General features: G+C 36.2%; 2 protein-coding genes across 2 annotated transcripts in view; one reads left to right on the top strand and one right to left on the bottom strand.

The window, feature by feature from the left end:
- The window catches only part of CTNNA1 (catenin alpha 1), a 68,257-nt gene that overhangs the window by 16,117 nt on the left and 30,969 nt on the right, over positions 1-21,171 (top strand). Inside the window, exons 8-9 of the mRNA XM_063315816.1 lie at positions 17,728-17,808; positions 18,733-18,885. Coding sequence (XP_063171886.1) covers positions 17,728-17,808; positions 18,733-18,885 — 234 coding nt within the window. The remainder of the gene's footprint in view (positions 1-17,727; positions 17,809-18,732; positions 18,886-21,171) is intronic.
- LRRTM2 (leucine rich repeat transmembrane neuronal 2) lies at positions 9,711-11,579 on the bottom strand. The gene is made up of 2 exons (XM_063291266.1): positions 11,550-11,579; positions 9,711-10,829 (listed from the first exon to the last, which is right to left on the bottom strand). Exons 1-2 carry the CDS (start codon positions 11,577-11,579, stop codon positions 9,711-9,713), a joined length of 1,149 nt encoding a protein of 382 aa, XP_063147336.1.

Here is a 21,171-nt window from a genome sequence, read left to right as displayed (position 1 = left end):
AACTTTAAAATAACACCCAGAAGATGGGTTGATGGATAAAAATGCTAAATCTACCGCTTTGTTGATTGCCCAGCCTACTTCATCCAATAGCAGTTGAAAATTAAATGGTTAACTCAAATATGTAGAAGTGGCTGAACAAAACACATAATCCACACTTTGTGTGGATTAGTGTGTGCCCGGTAAGGTTCCTGGGTTACATCCAGCCACCAAAAGTCTTGGGAGAAGCCCTCAGGGACCTCCTTAGCAGCCAGAATGTTCAAAATAATTTATGACAAGCGTATCTATCTCTAAATGAATTGTGTATGCAAAAAGCACACTCAAAATATAATCAGAATTGTGATACCTATATATCTATTGGCAGGTATTAGGTTAAAAAAATCTTACTTCAGCTAGACTGAAAAGTACACCTACTCTAGATGACTTGGCATGGCTGTGTTTGCAAAAGAGAGGGCAGGGTTGATAAACAAATGTTACAAGTGTTACAATCAACTGATTTCCAATCTGTCTCTTATCCATTTGAATGAAGATTAAAAAAAAAAAGGGAGGCAAGCTATGGAAAGGTAGGAGATGAAGACAACAAGTTGTCTTGTGCAAAAAAAATTCAGGCTTTTTTTTTCTTAATAAGGAAATGTGAAGAGGTAGGTAGAGGGGGAAAAAATCATAGGAGAAGACTGTAGCAAGTATTACAGTAGTATTGCTTAACTTCTAACTACACCCAGAAAAACATCTAAATTTGCTCACAGTCACTGAACTAGTTCATTCTTTACAGTTCCCTTCTTATTTCTTCCCTTTCCATTATTTTCCCTTCTCAGATAAAGAAGTGAGAATATTTAAGAAAATACAGTTGGGAACAGAATAGGAGGAAATACTAAATAGGCATGCCTTGTGCACCTGTAGTTTGACATAGGTTATATTTGTATTATTTTCTAAATTGATGTGTTAACTAAGAATTACACAGAATGTACTTTCCTGCTGTAAAATATTATATTGTTCTCTGAATTCACATATTTAAGTATTATTTGGAACTTTATTTAAATCTCCTGGTGACTTAAATCACCTTGGTTTTGAAATCAGTCTAAGCTATCATGATATTATCCATCTTTTAAATCACTGTTCTTCAACTTAGGGGAAAAGAATACAGGACTGTACAGTTAAAATGTAATATTAAAATGTTGTGCATATTGATATCATGCAGTGTATTTGCATGAAACCGAAAGCCAGTGTTTGCTAAAATGCTGGGTCCCCAATACATCTAGTGCAAGTTGCTCTGGCCCTGCCTCCTGAAATATCCCATAAACTGGCAGAGCTAACAAATGACAGGCAACTTTGTCCATAATTGACTTAGCATAGGGTTATCTTTTAGAACAAATCATAGAATAAAATCATAGCTTGTTCTTGGCTTCTTTCCTCGTCTTGTTCCAAGAGCAATAAGACAAAAGTCCCTGGTTTGGACAAGACTTGAAACTACAGATGGAGATTCATACTGTTTGGTTAATCACACCTGCTTGCTGGAGGCACCAGAGTACATAGATTAGAGCAGCTTGTATCATCAGATGCTTTATGTATCAGGAGAGAAAAAAAAAATCATGGCATTTAGCTTTAAAAAAAACGTTGAATTGTTTCTTCATAAATGACAAGATAGGTTTAAGTTGTTAGAATCCATGTTTCCCTCTATAATAAATGTTTTAAAAGCTGGTGTCTAAAGCTTTGCTTGGGCTGTTGAATATATTTATGTACCTCTTCTGGATGTTCTAGATGCCTCCTGAAAAGCCTCCCAGACTTGAGGAGCATTCTTGCAATTTTGAGTGGCTTCCAACAGAAGATGAAAATGATCACAACTTTTACAACCAATCCTTCAGCTTGGCCCCTAGATTTTGTGAAACACTTAAGGAGAATGAAGCCAATAAAAGGCGGTGGGGGGGAATGACCAAGTATGAAATGTGTTTACATATATTCATTTTACATTATAAATATAAACCATTTAGTTTCTACAAACATTCTTTTGGAAATCTATAATCAGCACATCTTTTATAGTAGCCAGGGATCTGAAGAACTCTTGCAGGTGTGCTCCAAGTTTTAGGCAAGTCCAATTTGACTTATTTTCATTTTAACCATAGTTTCTCATACTTCAGTGAAACTATTTTGTGTACTTTCCTTACTTTCAAAAATGGCTTGCAATATGGTATTAAGGAGAGGATGATTGAGAAGGCCTGGTTAGATCCTGGACAATGAGTCTACAGTAATTTATGAAGCCATTCATTTTCCTGTCAGTTGTGTAATTGTAATATTTAAAGTGCTAAGAAAATGGTTACTTTAATTAAACAGCACTCCAGCATATTTTGGGACATTTGGAAATCCAAATAGCAATTGTATATTATAAAATTCACGTGACTTTAGCAGCCACAAACTCTGTACTACACTAAAGAATAAAATAACAGCCCTTTAATTTTCAAAACTGCATCCGTCTGCGAATTGAAGCCCCAACCCTCCTCCTTGTCATTTGTTGCCCATAAGATGGGAAAGGGAAGGACTTTACTATCTACATATTGGTCTGTCTATTGAGGCAGGGCAGAATTTCTGAAACAGAACCTGCCCCATTCAAGAATGAGTGGCTTCAGTTAATCAGTCTCAGTACTTTGCTCAGAAAATAGAAGAAACATGTAGGTACTTAAAATTGAAATCAAAGGACAGTGTTGAACAGGTCTTCATGAAAGATTGTACTTGAGTAGAGCTTGATGATCTAGGAACATGAAAAATTCAGTTCCTTTAGTGGGTACAGGTATATAATAAATTCTAATTCAGTACTCTTCAAAATGGAAGCCATGTATCTAGCCTCACAAATGATATCTAATTTTTTAAACATATTTGAGCTATGCTTACTACAATGTTCCATGAATTGCTTAGAATTTATTAAATGCTTTCCTGCTCCATTGGGAAACAATAAATTCAGAAATAGTTGTGAAATGCAGTGATTGTGCAGAAAAGAGAATTGACTGTATCAGCAAATCTGCATTTTTCCAGTCCTATTTTCAGATATTTGGAGCATACTTGTCCATATTTATGCAATAAAATTATATGGACATTTACTTAATTATTATGGAGTTTATTTGAGGTATCAAAACATAATATGTACTTGATAGGTAACTTTTAGTTATAAGATGTAGAATTATGTGGCAAGATCCCAGTGTATGGAGCACTGATTATTGCAGCTTTTGACAGTAGTCTAGCTCACTCTAATACTAAAGTTATGGTTTAGTGCCATATCCCTTTTTGTTCTTCTCCCCATCTGGCAGAACTGTAAGGAGATAGAACGCTTTTGCTTTTAATTAACGAGTTTGTCATTAAAGTTTTATCTTTGTTTAAGAACATAAGGCAACAGATTATTTGAACCTAGCTTGTTTAAGAACACATCAAGATCAACCATGTAAAAAAAAAAAGCAAAAGTTTCCAGTCTCTGCAGCTGTACACGAGAGTAGTTTTTCATGGTGGAAAACTGTTCAGTATTCAACTGCCTAGCTGGACCTCTGTGCAGAGAGTTTCTGCCAGTGCATTAAACTAGGACTGGAGACACCAGGGTTCTTCTCTTCTTCACCTTAGAGGTTGTTACATTAATTGGGCCAGTTTTTTTCCCTCAGACTCTTAGGGTTGTTATGGGATAAAAGTTGATGGGGAGGGATTTATATATCACCTTGAACTTCCAGAGGAAGATGAAAGATGAATGTGTAAAATAAAAAATATTCACATATGCCAGGAACAACTTCTGAATAACAAGGCATCTTTGTGCTGCTTTTCTTTCTCTGCTAGAAGAATGAAAAACATGCAGTGGCTGCTTAACCAAGAAATGGTTTCCGGCACTAATAAAAGTTTAAGCATTGAGAAGACACTGAAAGGTCAAAGGCATTTTAAGCATCAATTGATAATAGGCTTGTCTGTCAGGAACAAGCCATTTGGACATTCAGATATAACTATATTTCAAAATGTATCTGAAAAAGCAAATTATTGTCTTCATTTTATGAAAAGAAAATTACATGCGCATTGCTTTTGCCTGATTCCTCTTAGTCCATTTCCAGAGTGTAGAACCAAAATAATTGACATGAAGGTCATATCAGAATAAAAATTAATATTACTGAAAGGAGAAATAGTTATTTTTCAACCTCTAAGCAAAAAAAGCCAAGATAGTACCTAGAAAATTGGAGCTCTGCCTCCTGTAATCAGTCAAGACTGTGTAAAGGGAAAAAAAGAATTGCTTCACCCTAATAATAGGGAATACCAATTCACATTTATTTTCCACTGATGGAATGGCATCCACTCCTGCATCATCCTGTCTTATTTGATGTGAGATATAATAGTGCTACTACCACAAGTATATGCTGAGCAGTGGTAATAACAGCCAAATACTCAAATGTGTGTTTGATCTGAAGATATTTTTCTGTCTTGAAAAGGATGGAAAACGGCTCCTTTGGAATATATTGCAAATTTAAGGAATTTGAAAAGTGAACAGCAGTACAAAGAAAAGGGAGAGCTAAATCTTGCTGTATTTTTAACAAATAGCTCTGCCCATTAGAAAACACTGGATATTTTTTGTGGCAAGATTGGTTTTGCACTTTTACAACAGAAGCCTCTATGGTCAAGTTGGCTGAATTTAAACAGTCATGATCATTGAAAGCCATTTATGCAGTGAGATTACCAAATATTAGAATATATATCTGTCCCAGAAATTATTCTCAGTTTTAGATTAAAAACCCTAGATAAGCATCTCTTACGTACATTAGGCTCACCATATATTAACAAAAATGATTTCCTTCTTTTTAACCAATTCAAATGCAGTAATTGCTTCTTATTGCTTAAGTGCTTCCTTACTGTGGTCTTCTGTTAAACTGCACATTTCTCTTAGGAATACAGAACCTGGGAGGAAATGGGTTTAAGAACTGCATATGTTGCATGTTTCAGTATCTTTTGAGTCACTGGAATAAAATAATTTTACAATGCAAAAACCTGTTCTTAGGAGATAGAATTTGAGACTTCATTATCTGTTTACCATTCTGATCCTTTTACAAGATGCTTTTTCCTGAACTTTTTTTTTTATCAGTGCTTCCTCCTTGAGTGACCTCAGAGCAATTTGAGGGTATTTTTTCCCTTCATGGACTGCTAGTCACATACTTAGAAACTTAAATACACATGGGGCAGTTCATATTATATCTCCTTATTTAAGTACATGGATTAGAATTCTAGGTTTGCTATGACCCTAACCTTGCTCCCTGCACAGAAACTGGCAGGGAGATGGCTTTTATTGTACAAGTGATCAATTGTATTGGTTTGACTGTGTTGGAAAATCTGGTCTTTGATATAGAAAAGGATTTTTCACTTATATTCTGGAGGGTCAGATTCTAGTCTGTCGGTGTAGTGATTTCAGTAAAATGTTGAACAAGTAACAAGTGATTAATACAAGAAAGTTCATACAACAGGACTATCAAACTAATCTCTTTACATTCCTTTATGCCTATTGGCAGAGCACAGCTAAAAGGTACCAAAAAAGGATTTGGTAGAATCTGTCGAAAATATTTTCTTCTTCATTTTGAAACAGTCTTGGGAACTACAGTAATCCCAGCACATAAAACTGGAAGTTATGCCCATCATGGTTCCTGATAAGTAATTTGCATATGGGAACATGAAGAATACGAAAATTTGTGGAAATATTTGATTCAATGATGCTGTGCGCCTTCACATTCAACATTTAATATTTATGTTCTTGGAACTTGAAATTAGCCTTCTACAGTTTTTAAGTTCTTAAGAAAATCTAAAGACTGTTGTGGTACAGAAATTTTCTATTTACCTGATATATCATAAGTAACAAAACAATGTCCATACTTTTAAGAGTGATGATATTGATAACACCCTAAACAAAGGAGTATCATATTTGTATCTTTGAAGCAAAATGACTTCTTCTGAAAAAGACTTTTCTACAACCTTTATTATGAGGAAAGATATAAGCAAACTACTTTGTTAGATCTTGTTACCAAGAAAGAAAATCAAATTAACAGTTTCTTATTTTGAAAGGGCATCAAGAAAGAGTCAGCTTCTAGTTTTATAGTGTATACACTTTTTAATGTTTTTTGTACACTGCACTTACTGCATTATGAATCTTCCCCACCACCAAAAAATGCACTTGGAATATTGCTAGTAGAAATCATTTGAATTTTCTATTAATATTTTCAACCTTTAAAAATTTGAGAGGGAAGATACAATGATAACTGAAATAGAAGTATAGCAGATAGCTTTGAAATTGATGACGTAGATGTGACCATTATTTGGTTCTCATTAGATAGCATGATTTGTATTAGATTAGATGATGTCTCATTTAAAGTTTTGTAGTCTTGCAGAATTATTTCCCCACTAAATAGGTCCTGCGATGATATTATGCATTTATAGTACAGTACTATGCCAGCTAAAAGATTATAAAGTTCAGTCTTTGCATTGGATCTTGGACTGGAAAGCATTGTGATATTAAACATAATTAACCACAGCTTGTTCTTTCCATAGGTAGCAGAGAACATTTAATTCAGGAACTTGCTTGTAGGTACCTTTGCTTTCTGAAGTAATAGAAATAATTTATATGTTTAAGGACTGATTGAACAGTGCTAAAATAAGTGATAGGTCTGTTATTTATTTTCCTTCTGGGATTGGTGTAACAGTCATTTGAAATATCAACTATAGAAGATGAAGTAATTCAAGGCAGCATTCTGTTAAGAACTACTAAATAAAAATGCCAAAATCTTTATTTCAGCATTGATTATAGCATTTGGGGCAGGATGTGATGCTTTGGGCTGGGCATGATCAACAGCTTCATAATTTAATGCCAGTTTAAAATTAATTCATACAGGTTTGCATTTTACCTAAAATCTCATATGATGATTCACAGTTTGTATATTTGCCAAGGATGTATAATACCCATCTTTCCATGAATAAGTGATAATTGGGGCGGGGGGGGGGAGCACTGAAAATAGGGTTTGAATTGCTATCAGGTGATGTGAATATTTTGCCTATGGCTTTTTCACATATACAAGCTCTTATTTGATGCCACTGTCAGTGTGAAAATATATATTTGGACTGGTCTTCACAGTCTTAAAATAATACTTGCTGCATCTCTGAATGCTGTACTGTGATATCAGTTGCAGTTTAGAAAGATGGCTTCTTTTTAGACTCATAAAGGAAAGTAAAATACAGAAATGCAATTAACATAACTAGAACCAGACTGTTCTACAGCTGATATATTTTGGTGATTACATAGCTTTATCATGCAGCCCATATGACTGAGGTTATGCGATTAATGGTTAATATTGACCTGCACTTTCTCTTTAGATTAAAGCAGTCAAATGTCATCATGTAGGCATGATAATATGGGATATTATCTAAGGAGCCAAAATGTATATTCTCAAATCTTATATGACGATAAAAATATTAGACTGTCTAGGTGTTTTCAGGTAACAATTCGGAAGGAAAAGAGGAGAAAATACCATCTCTTTTTGCTGCTGGTACTTCCTGCAGCATCCCCTGACTGAGAGGAACTACCCTGAAGAGAAGGGTTGGTAATAACAAAGAGTTTTGACCAATTAGTAAGCCAGTTGTCACAACTCCACATAGCAGTTAAGTAATGCTGATGAAATAATGTTGGGCTGTATTCTAATGGATTATTTTATGGGATACAAGTGTGATTAAGATGCTGAGAAAAATGCTTTATTGGAATTTAAAATATTATGCAGTTGTTACTCCAACTCTTTGCAGTATATATACCTCTGTTCACCTTCAAACCAGTTCGCTCACACACAGTAGGTTCTTGTTAAGTTGGTAGGTAGAAATAGAGACTGAAGCACAGGCAGTTCTCAGGAGTTTGGTATGTGGAACGTAGGTCCTTGATGGATGTTATGTTTCAATGCAGAGAAAATTTAGTTACCAGATGCATAGAATATACTGTATATGGCTGGAAAATAATGGCTTACCAGGTAGAGGATTTGTAGATATTATCTATCTTTCACTTATAGTTTGGTTTAATAGAGTTTAAAATACAATCCAACATATTGAGCTAAAGTAATGCCCATTATGAAGGGGTAAAATTTACGAGTACTGGGCTTTGATGCATTGGCTTTAAAGTCTGAAATTTCCATCCTTTTCACCCTGTTCAAACCATTGCAATATTTATTCAAGGACGTTTATATAGCACGCGCATCAGAAATGGATGATTTGCTTGAAAACCTTGCAGCATAGTACAACATACAATATTATATACTGATTTAAAGAATCCAAGCACCAATATTTTTTTCCCTTTGCATGTACTAACAAATGGTCATTGCTGAACTTGGCATGATAGTTAGATCTACATATGTACATTTTCTTCCAAACATTATACCCTTGATTTTGTGTTCACGATTTTTGAGCAGTTGTACTAAATACTTTCTTAATTGTATTACATTTAAACTACACAGATGTGTAGTAAATTAAATTTCATAACCACCAAATCTAGAATTTTTAATATCCAGGAACTGATTATTTGCTTTTCAGAGTAATTTTGTTCTACTTTAAAATGACATCATAATCTTTCTCTACAAACAAATCCCTAATCAGAGTTTTAAAAGTTCTTACTCTTTCCAAGCATAATTTAGTTTATTAATTAGTTATATTGCATTCAGTAGAGCCCTGTCCTGAATATTGGATTGGTGTTTAAATTGGAATTTACAGTGGTAATTGAGAGTTCGTTCTGCGAAGATAATTTGGTGCCAGAGGAATAATAACGAATACAGAAAATAGGTTTCTAGTATTAAGTAGTCAGTTAGGCTTCTTGAGCAAAAGAAAGAGGGTTTTTTGCTTAAAAATTCCTTACTGTTCATGTCTTTATATGTTGCTTCTTGATATGAAGTGCATCCCATTAAAGTCAAGATAGATTTAACAAAAGTTGAAGCACATGTAGTACTTGGAGACTACACTTAATACTACTAAATGTCTGTAGCAGGTTAATATTTCAAAGTAATGAACGTGATCTTGATTTATTCAGAAGTGGCAGTAGCTATATTCTGAATTTGGAACGCATAAGCTGAATTCTTATTATGGAGTTAAAATAGTGCTAACATTTCATGCTGTAGCAGACTGGAAAATTCCTCTTCTGCACCTTTCTATTGCAGATCACAAGATTGAGAATAATCTTTTTAAGGAAATCACCTTTTGGGAGGGGGGGTTAGTGTATACTTCATGAAACACTGAACTGGCTGAAATGTTGGTAAAATTTAGTAACTACAATGCATCATTTGGTAAAATGTTCCCCTTTCACTGAGTCCTTTGAACATATACCTAACGATATTATTTTCATCCAGACTCTTTTTGTAAATCATATCTGGAGGCTTGGGAGTAAAAAAAATAGAAATAAAAAATTACACATACAATTTACATAACATGAAACAAGATACATATTTTGGGTTGAGCATATTTAGATTCCAAACATCAGGTATGCAAATATAATGCCAACACTGTTGTTTAAACACTGAAAATATTGTGGGTTTATTGGGGGAAAAAAAACACCCTGAAATACTGCATCACTCAAAACAAGTTGCTTAGAAAAATCTAGGCTTTCTCAGTATTTGAGCTTTTTTAAAAAAATGTATCAGATCCCTGCAATTTAAAATAAGTTTATCTCCTTTGTGTTCTTTGATTACCTGTAGATATTACACTTCACATTCTTTATAGGGTAGCTGCTGACATTTGCATTGTCCATAGCCATTAATGATGATGAAGGGTCCTTCATGGGTAGGTTCATACTCATTATATGGTCCTTGGTCTGACATATTTGACATATGTAGCCGTGTTTGAGATCGTAGTTGCCTGTGGCTTTGAATCATTGAACACTGCCTAATTTTTCTTAATGTGGGAGGACAGCACTTCCTGGAGATGAACACTACAAAAATGATAAAAAAGAAAGAAAATAATAAAGCCATTGTTCCTGTAATTACCTGCTGGGTGAAGATGGCATTGTTTGGTTCAGGCATCTGCTGTTCTGTGGTAAAGGGCATGCCTGTGGTGGTTGAAATGTCTTTATCTCCCACATGGAAATTTGAGGAGCTTATTCGTTTTGTGTATTCGGTTGTTGGAGCTCTGTAAGTTGTAGCAATGGGTGTTACAACAGTTGATAAATTCCAGCAAAGCTGAAAACCATAAACTGCATCTAGAATATCCTCTCCCTGGGTATGGTTTGGGGTATGACAAAGGATGGAGTGTTCCCACCGACCTTGGAAGCCACCGAGCCATGTGGCTAATGCACATATTTTGGGGCTGCATTCCCAGGGGTTGCCGGAGAGACCCACCATGCTTAGGGATTTAAGTGAATATAAAACCTTGGACTCCAGAGTGGTTAGCTTGTTATTATCCATTAGGAGAATTTTAAGATTAGGCATTATTTCAAAAACTGTCATATCAATGGCTTTGATCTCATTTCCAGACAAATCTAGCTTTTCTAAAGTGCCCCAGGTCCATTCCATCCCGCAGCTCAGGTTGCTAATTTTATTCCCCTGTAAGAAGAGCATGTGCAGATTGCTTAGCCGTAGGAAGTGAGCAAAGTTAATCTTTGTCAGCTGGTTGTGCTCTAGGTGAAGCTCCCTTAGTTTGGTTAATCCTGCAAATCCATTGCGTGCCAAACTTCGCAAGCGATTTGTGCTCAAATCCAAAAAATCCAAACTACGACAGTCTGAAAACAGACGGACTGGAATAGTCCTCAGAGAATTGGAACGTAAACTTAGGGTTTGCAGTTTACGAAGGCCATAGAACAATTCAGGATTCAAAGCAGATAACTGATTGAAAGAGAGATCCAAATGTTGCAGGTTAAGCAGCTGGCTAAAAGTTGTGTTTGGTAAATAAGATACTTTGTTTGAACTTAAAATTAATTCCTTGAGTTTATATAGTCCTTGAAAAGCATCTTCTCTTATTGTATCAATTTGATTATGGTCTAAATGAAGCCAGGTAAGTTGACTGAAGCTTGCAAACTGATCCCCTTCAAGTTCCATAATAAAATTGTGCCTCAATGACAAACCTAGACAGCCCTTGTCAGTGGTGTTTGGCACTGAGTGAAACCCCTGAGAGTCACAGTAAAAGAGCAGCTTCTCACAACGGCATTTTGGTGGACAAGCCATGCCCAAGGCAGGCAGCATTTTAAAGACAATACTCATTGCATATACTGCTGCCAGCATAGGAGCCCCTAATGGCCACTTGAAATGTAAGCCTGCAGAATATAATTCAGGGAAACAACAAAATAGGATATTCTCATCAGACGTATGCTCACAACAAAAGGAGAAAGATTGCTGCAAACAATGACATGCATTAAAATGTTTTGGGTCTTTAGTTTTTGGGGTTGTTTTTTTTTTTAATTCTTGGTCGGAATGTCTAAGTTACTGAAATTACTTGAAAATAAGCAATTCCCCAGTCTCTTAAAAAAAAGTATTGTTTCCTAAACGTGCATTTCTAAAGCAAGATTAACTGCACATTATAAAACAAATCAAATAATGCAAACTTACCCATTCTTTTGAGTACGTTGGAGGTTGCATTCAGTCGTAGTTTTAGACTCAACACAGTGAGTCTGTAAAAAGCTCCAGTGTTGACAGCTTTTAAATCATTTACTCTCTTTACTGTTCTCTGATACTGGAGTAAATAAAAAGCCTTCACATCCCATTTCTGATATATTCCTTTGAATTCATGACCTTGATTTCCAGTGGCAGATCTGTTAATCCCTGAATCAGTGCTGAGTTGATTGGTAGGTTCTCTTATACTATACAGCTGTTTAATTGCAACCGCTTTCCACAGCTATGGCTTTTTCACTCTTAACTTGTTGATGGCAGATGGGCAGCTTATCACTGAGAGAAGCTTCTGTAGTCGCTTGAATGCATTTGCTGAAAAGCTTTCAGGGCTAAGGTACAGAATGCATTTGCTTATGTGCTGCTACCACACAACTGTATATAGGCTGACGTCATCCTGTGACGTTCCTTTGTGTTTGGGTTTTCCAGAAGCTTTGCAGTTTAAGGCACTACGGTGCATACTGTGAATTGTGAGATTAGACTACCACTAAGAGGAAAAAAAGTAAGAATTCTTCAGCCGACATCCAGGAGATAGGAATGGCTTTGCAAGAGCCTCTCTTGTAGGTTACATGCTTATTGCTACAGCCTTAAGCTGTACAGTATTGATTTTTGTGATAAAGTATTTGTGTTGGTATTCTGTATGGAAAGTGTAGAGGTTGTGCATAAGATGATTAGCCACCCTCCCCCCCCCCCAAAAAAAAACTAACAGGGAAAAAGTCACACACGATATAGCACTTTAGAAACTAGTAGCATTCACTTGCAAAGTTTTTTTTTAAGGAATATGCTTATAAATTTATTGCTTATATTAGGAAGACAAGATTGTGAAAATTGTAAAGTTCTTTGTGTAAATCAATTTTACTGGGCTTTGGTGATTCATCTGGGTAGTTCAGATAAAATTTGGAAACATACATGCATACTTGCATATTTACCTGGATTCCATTCCAAACTGTTGGCAATAGTGGTTAAGGCATCAGGCTAGAAACCAGGAGACCGTGAGTTCTAGTCCCGCCATAGGCATGAAAGCCAGCTGGGTGACTTTGGGCCAGTCACCCTCTCTCAGCCCAATTCACCTCACAGGGTTGCTGTTGTGGGGAAAATAATAGGAGGAAGGAGGATTAGGCACGTTCCGCGCGTTCAGTTATTTATAAAAATAATAAAGGGATAAAAAAAAATTTTAAAAAATTCCTTGATTATTAAATATATAGCTCTTTTTACTACTTAAATTGAATTGAAAAGTGGGCCAGCAGTGGTATTATTTAACTGCACACTCAGCTTTGCAAGTGACGGTTCAAATAATGTGAGTAACCTGATACATAAAGAATCTGTTTGGAGAAGATAATATAGTGGTCTTATCAAAACTCGGCAACATTGAAACATAATTCTCGGTTAATAAGAATGAGTAAGATAATAACACTGTATTTTGAGTATTCTGTCACTAAGGCTATAATTTTTTAACTCCTAAAGTAGCCTGCAATAAACAAACACACAGGCAAGCGTGCACATGCCATTAAAACATACAGTGTAAATAACAATGCTACTTTTTCTAGGACTATTTTCCTCAGAGGAATTATTTCTTTTTCATCTGACACTTGTAGGATTCTTGATCAAGTAATTATGGAAGAAAATATATCAGGAACTTTCTGTTACTATGGTTAGAATTTTGAATATGCAATACTGTTCAGAAAATTATTGTTAAATCTGAATGTTAAGACTTCAGATTCGGCCGGGGTGGGGTGTTAACTGCAGATTTCAGCAGATCTCAGCGAAGCCAAGAATTGCAGTTGTCCATCTTCTCTGCTGCTTGAATGATGGAAGCTGTTTAACAGCAACCAAGGAAGCTCCCGACCTTCCCTGACACAAAGTCCAGAGGGGTTCTGACTTGAAGTAGTGATTAGTAGTTAGCAGTCTTGACAAAATATGAAAAAGTACCTCTTTTTTTCTTGAAAAAAGATGGAGGAGTTCTGAGCTGGTCACTAGTCAAAGCTGTCATATTAAGTCTGCAGCTGAAGAAGCCCTTTCCTGTTCTAGATCAGAAGCGGTGGGGTTTGGGGCTTTCAAGTCTGGTTCTGAGCCATGAAGATGTTCCCAAGTGCCTTAGCTTTGCAGTTTCCAAATCAGATCCAGCATTCTGCTGCACCTTCCGATTGGGAGGAAAATGTGTTCGCAGAGCTGTGGTTTTGAAACTGAAGATGCTGGACTTCCAGATACCTGCTAGAAGGCAGTTCCATACTCTGCATCGCAAGCATATCTGGCAAAGCTAGCTTAACGTACTAAACTTCCCAATACCTTAGCAGAGTCCTTTTTATTTTGTAACCTGAAAGCTCATATTCTTAAATCATATGTAATGGATTTCAAATATTCTATGTGCATGAAAGGAAGAGCCCTGAATTTTAGACAATGTCCAGGAAGTGAAGAGATGAAAAAACTACTAGCATGCTCAGATGTTATATGTAATGCACAGATTTCTACCATATCAATCTAAAGTTACCAACTTCTGCTGAAATCAGTCCTGGAGGCTTTTTTCTTTCCAAAGGGCATGTGCATATGACACACTTCTAGTTAGGTGTACAGGCAAGTGTGTGTGTGTACAGGTGTGCATGCATGCAGATGTACTTGCTAGAAGCCACACTAAAAGGATAAAAACTAAAATTGAATCGTTTCCCAGTTGCATTTAAAATAAGGCACTCCATTTTAATTGATCCCCTGTATACATATACACAAACAAAACATTCCCTCTTACATAAAGAGGCAAGTGCATGCACACTTCCTGCTCCCTCATTCCAGCTGAACAGCAAAAGAAAAACAGGATGGAGAAAGGGTGGGAAAAGGGGATAGCTGCACTTGGAGTGAGAAAAGAAAAGATGGAACAAAGCTGGAGGAGAGGGGGAAAGATAATGGAAAAAAAAGAACATTTGGCCCTCCATTTGTAAAAGGTGAGTATCTCCAGCAAGAAGAGGAAGATAAGTAGCTGTCATCCTTTCTGCCACACAGTGGCTGTGTGTGTGTGTGTGTGTGTGTGTGTGTGTGTGTGTGTGTGTGTGTGACCCAAGTGTCTGCCTTGTTTAAATAGTGTCTACAGTACTATTTATGGAACTCTTTCCACTTTAATAATTATGAGACTCATTTTTAAATAAAGATAGTAATAGAAAGCCATTTATTTTCTTCCCAGTTTTGCTGTCTCTTTATGTAATTGAATTGGAGAGTTTAGATTATGAGAGTATATTTGAATATAGTGGCTTCTGTGATATGGAAATCTCTCATCATTTTTTCTTGCAGTTGCCTAATGCCTTCATGATAGTGGAGTAGGCCATATGGCTGCCATTTGTTAGCTGTTCAGATCCTAGAAGGGCCAAAAGAAGACAAAGAAATAGCAAAGGCAGCTGGAAAAAGGGAAACCTTAAAGTGAAGTTTAAAGAGAAATATTCCAATGAATAATAGTAATGAGGAATAAAGAGAATTAGGTGAATATTGCATATAGCTAGGATTTGCAGGGTTGGCAATTCAGTGATTTGAAAGAAGGAGCCAAGTCAGTTGGCTTCCAGTTCTAAACAATGGACATTTGAATTCCAAGAACCTTTTTCAAGATGGATAGTTGTGTAGATTATCTTAGGTAAAATCAGATGTATGACCAGAATCATCATACATTAGTAACATATTTAAAGGCAGCATGCATAAAAAAACAACAGTGGCTCCTCCATTTGAATGTTCACTTGTTTATTATATTTCTAGACCAGTACTTGGCATTGTGCTCATCATTAAAAAATATATAACAAGCCAATGTCATACAATAAAAACATACTACTGTATAGTGATACACAAGTTTAAATCCTAGCTCAAATATATTTCCACTTGTACTACAAGTCCAAACTTTCACCTATAATACATGAATTATTATATTTCAACAAATAGGTGTAGTGACTTTTTGGAAACAGATCATTGGTTTGAATCCAGCTATTGGAATTTGTCTTCAGTTTATGAGATTCAATGCTTTCAGAGCACAATTTATAGTTTGTGACACATAGCCAATAGCTCTTAAGCAGAAAAACATGGAGTCAGCTAGAGTATGCCCATTTCGGAAGCCCTGGGTTAGAAATGCAGTAATGTGTTTGCTCTGGATTAAAAGCCAAGGTTGCTTATCATAGGATACCCAGGCAATCTAGCTTCCAAATTAATGAGATTAAGTCTGAATTTCTGAGGGGGTTCCCTATATATCAATGTCCCATGGCAGCTTAGTTATATTCTTTGCTGTCCTCCATAGGTCCAGCTTCCTTATCCCATTATCCATAGTATTGGAGGGGGTGGGGGTATAACAAAACAGACACCATGATGCCAAACCCACAACTTGGTACTTGCATTGGATGCAAGTATGTGAGGACAGAGTTTGCATCACCACTTGCATGTTGTCATTTTGACATCATCTGGGTTTGCTGCAGGTACTTATGCATTATTCTTTGTGTCTTCTATTGTATCTGAATGTTTTATTTCCTGGTGACTGTTGGTATCCACATTAGTTTATTTTTATTCTGCTTTTTTACTTAAAAGCACTCAAAAATGGGGTCACTGCTAATGTTCATCATGTTTTCCTTTCAAAATATTTTAAATAGATACAGTATAACTAGTCTTATATGTGAGCCTAGACATATCCTGCTTGCTTGGTTAGTGAAATTCAACAGATGTTTTTCTAGTACAATACTGCCACCTGTACAAAAAGGGACTTCGTTTTTTACTAGTACTAAACTTTTTGCCTGAGAAATACCATTCCTTCCATTTCCCTCGTCTTTTTGCACCCCTATATGTTGACACAGAGTCTTAGATTCATGCATCACCTTCTCTACACTGGCGTAATATAACAAGGCTTGTCATGTTATAGACAGATGCCAAATTTGTAGACCTGGCACAAGAGCCATTGGCCATATGGAGCTTAAGGAATTGCTGGGGATAGAAGCAGTTGCTAAGTTAAGTGAAAGTAGTGATGTCTCCATCGTTTTCTGAAAGAGGTGGCCATTTCTAAACAGGTGGAACTAATCACAAAGATCCCCAAGGGCTATTTAATCAAATGAGGTTATTAGTTTTCCTAGGAGTTAGAAAAATCTGTCCATGTAATTAAGAGGTTCATCCTTATTCAGGTTTCTTTTAATTCAGCTGAGTTTGCATCTGGATTCATATATTATTCTAAGTCATGCTTTGTTTAACTATGATTTGTTGAATAGCCCATAATGGTTAATTGTGCTGAAAATAAACAACCATGTGATGTCTTAGTGAAATGTGCATACCATCTTTAGCAAACCTAGAAATCTACAAGAACTAAGTGTGCAATTCTAAGCATGCTCAACAAAAAAATTTGAACTTAATTATATATACTTGGCACCATTGCATATACTTGGCACCATGCAGCAGTGATTCTACATATTAGCTATAGATATGCTTTTCTGCTTCATTCTGAAGATATTCTAAAATGACATCCCTTTAAAGTTTATCTTTTAATATCTGTTATAATAGGATTAATTATAGTTTCAACTAGATTAAACTATTATGCCAGAGAATTAACCTCTTTCATGTGTTCTATACTACATAGACGTCCATACTTTAAGGTAGTAAAGTTGGTCCACCATATGCATTAGGCGTCCTGGACATCTTCAAGGACCCATGATGGCCCATGGCAACATTTCCTTTAAATAATGAACCAGCCTTGTTCTTTAGTCTGAGTCTAACCATGATTTTGTCCCGCAAATGGCCCTGATTCAGCAGCATTCTGGAATGTTGTGGAAAATGAATATCGCAACTGACTCAGGCAGCTGGTTATGAACGTTGCTGCATCCCGCTCCTAATAAGCCTATAAAGTGCAACTAAGGGAGCCAAATACGAAATCTTAAGCATGTGCATTATCAGACCTTGGTAGAAATTTGGTACTCTGATTTCTAGACCAATCAGTGGAACGGTTACATTCAGTCCAGGAGCTCTTTTCTTCCATGCTACTGTTTCAATACACGAGAGAGACTTCTGCTAATTTCAGTATGCCATTGACACTGAATCAGTGGAAAAGTCAGTGCCCAGAATTTAGATTTGAGCTACTGTATAACTATAGTACTTCAGTCTAACGTTGCTTTATCTGATTTTCTAGGCTGGACGCAAAGAAAGAAGTGATGCCCTGAACTTGGCAATAGACAAAATGACAAAAAAGACAAGGGATTTGCGTAGACAGGTATAGTATTAAATATGTATAAAATGTTCGTGTAGTCTGCTATGTACATAACATACCATTTATTCTAGCAATCTTTTGAGATCAGTCAATTGTAGTAGAAAACTAAATGCTTGGATTCCATTAAAACTGGGCAGGCTAACCTTAAGTCTAGAGTGTGTATGCACTTTGTCACATTCAAGAGTGTAATAATATTTTTTTTCTCTCTTCCCCTCAGCTCAGTGACAGGACCAGGCTGAGCAAGCCAATGCTGCCAGCATATCTTGGCCCTCCCTGTACACCCCAGAGAGGGTACTCTTCTTTATTAGCCATCAGCTGGGCAGGAGAAACTAGGATTTTTCTCCACAGTTGTTAGCAGCAGACTTCATTTGAATTATTGGGGGATGAGATTAGAACCTTTGTTTCCTCACCCCAAGAAATACTAATGCATAACCAGCAAGGAAATGGTCATCTAGAATGGACGTAGTTAATGCCTCTCTTTAGTGATTTCAGATGTGTATGAGAGAGAGCTGTGCAATGAATGGCTGTACATTCTTGACCACTTGTTCAGCTCAGCCCTTGACAGATTCTTTAGGGATCAGCATAGATCACCATTCCTTGTCTGTAACATTGAACTGAACTCACTGTTTTGAAAAGAGAACACAAGTCATTAGCTGAAACAGTTTTAAATCTTTGTCCTTCGGTCACACCAAAATGGAAGCTGAACCTGTGTTTTGACCTAGGTCTGTTCCGAAACTGTTTTAAGCAAGTAATTTTTCCAGATTTCAAAACTAAAATCCCACCTACAGTGAAATAATTATTCTCCATGATTGCCAAATGTGTATAATGGAAGATCACTGGTAAAATAAACTACATTTTAGTAATGCAGAAGTTGAAAATAGCGTTTTACCTTGAACAACTTAACTTTGTTTTGATTTCTTTTCTTAGCTCCGTAAAGCAGTTATGGACCATGTTTCAGATTCCTTTCTGGAAACAAATGTGCCACTTCTTGTTTTGATTGAAGCTGCTAAGAATGGGAATGAGAAAGAAGTTAAGGAATATGCGCAGGTTTTCCGTGAACATGCCAACAAGCTGATTGAGGTACTGTGATTATTAAATTGGGATGCCACACGCTTTTTGGGAAGTAGGTTATGCCTTTTTGGAACTATTATTTTATCCTGAGTCTGATGCAGAAAAGTTGCAGTGAATTATCTCAAGTTTATTTCCATGTTGTGGAAAGAATTTTGAAAATAAGATATCCGAAGCACTGAGGGAAGAAATATATAGTTTATACAGGGCAACTGAAATGACAGTAGTGGACATTTATAGTAGAATTCTTATCTCTCTTTTAAAGTGTAAAAATTCCTGTAGTTTCAGAATAGGCTTTTTAGCAAGTAAATAACAAATATCTGTACAAATTTCTGAATTCGGAAATGATTGCAAAGTGTTCAAAACAGCTTAAGATGCTCAACAAATTTTTAATTCCTAGCTTCCCATTTAAGCAAACATATGGAGGTTACGAGTATTACTTGTCTACCCTAGTTCAAAAGATTAAGGATGAGGGTAACTGAAAATCCAGTCCTTGAGAAAAATCACTTGCTAATATAAAGTCTTTTTTATAACCTAGCCTTTTCCACAGAGGTCGTCCAATAGCTATGAGCTATAGCTTTGCAAATATTGACATGATGGGTTTGGAGTAATGGTTAATGCTCCAGTAGCCCTTTTTGACGGTTGATTTTTATGATCCATTGGGAATAAGATGCTGTGGAGCTTTGATCCCCTCCACCCAAAAATAATTAAAAATTACTTGCTTACTCAAATATCTAAGCATAAAGCATTTTTTCTGCAAATAAATTATTAGAGTTAAGATGCCTTGGCACTTCAACCTAATTTCTTATTCCTATGTAATTGTTAATTCCAAAGCAAAATTTAAAGGCTTGATCTGCACTTGGACTGGATCACATTCTAGATTACCCAACACATTAGCTCAAATTGGAACAAAATATTTTAGGGAAATACTTGCATGTATGCATTTATTACTATTATATCTGGCAGGATTGTCGCTTTAGGGTAAGTAGAAACTTGTTCATCTGACTGTTGGTAGCACCAGTAGTCAGCTTGAGGCCATCTATGCCCCTTAAGATGTAATGGACAGATTCTGAGACAGTAATTACAGATTTGACAAAGCATTAGAGAACTGCATTGAAAATTAATTTGCCTTGTCTGTACTACAAGAAGCATTTTCCTATTCTAAGTTATTCATTCTTTTTGGATTAGGCAAGTTCTCATAAAAGTACATATCTCTCTCTTCCCTACTTGAAAAACGCTTTAGTCATTGATTTCTGTAAATGTTCCTTCCTATTTCATAAAACAGTACATGACAGGATAGACAGAATTCAGAGTGATGACAGCCACTTTTTTATTTACTTTTACGAGAACCTTAAGATCCATTGGTCAGCGCTTAACAGAAAACACAGAATTAGACTTCAGTATTTTGAGCCCAGAAATTTATTTTTAGTACCAGAGATTAAGGAAATGCAGTCCTTTCATGTGCAGAAATCTCTTCTTAATCCCCTATCTCAGCTTTCTTCATCTTAGCAGTATGATTTATGACAGATTGGAAATAAGTAGATTAATAATAAATACTTGTTGTTCTAGTAAATCCTGTTCTACCTTCTGCCTTCCTTTGGTACATGGGATATGTGTTCTGGTTCTTCCTTATTTGCACATTTGTACCAAGGGACAAAGCCTACCAAATTTTCATGAAGTTTATAATTCCAAAGCTGAAAAGTATATAATGCCTAGCAAGATAATCTTTCAACTAAAGGATGAGTGGGAATCAACAGACAAATACACACACGGAGCAACAGCCACTTTAAACAACATGGCTAGAGGGAGATTCATCCCCTACCAGAGAACAAGAATCTAGTGCTGTCAAGCCAATAAAATCATCCTTTGCTGTTTGATTATCACTCCCATATTAAAATGTGAGATTACTTGCAGTACTGTGGTCGTGGGTTGGACTTGTATTTTTTTATTGAAGTGCTGACCATCAGCCCTGTCATAAGCACTGCTTTACCTATAGTTTGTGGGCAAGCCAGTTTCACTTCTTGGGCATTGATCACATGAAAAGTTAATGTCGTGTTTCCCTAGGCAACTGCATATTGTCAGGTTCTTTACCATTCTGATGAACAGCACTGGATTAAACCGTATTTTGGTGGCACTCATTCTGGAAGCCTAACCATTCGGTCAGAGCTCAGAAGAGCAAACTGACATAATTTCTGCCTCCACTGAAAGGAGGAAAGTTTCCATCTCCTTGGATTCAGGCTCCAAAAAAGAATTCTGTGCATGGTGAATAAAAATGTAAAATTTTCTAGATGTTTTAAA

This window comes from Candoia aspera, chromosome 1 (genome assembly GCF_035149785.1).
Source record: "Candoia aspera isolate rCanAsp1 chromosome 1, rCanAsp1.hap2, whole genome shotgun sequence".
NCBI classification, from domain to species: domain Eukaryota; kingdom Metazoa; phylum Chordata; class Lepidosauria; order Squamata; family Boidae; genus Candoia; species Candoia aspera.
Note: the sequence above shows the minus strand (reverse complement) of the source record. Positions and strands in the feature narration are given on the sequence as shown.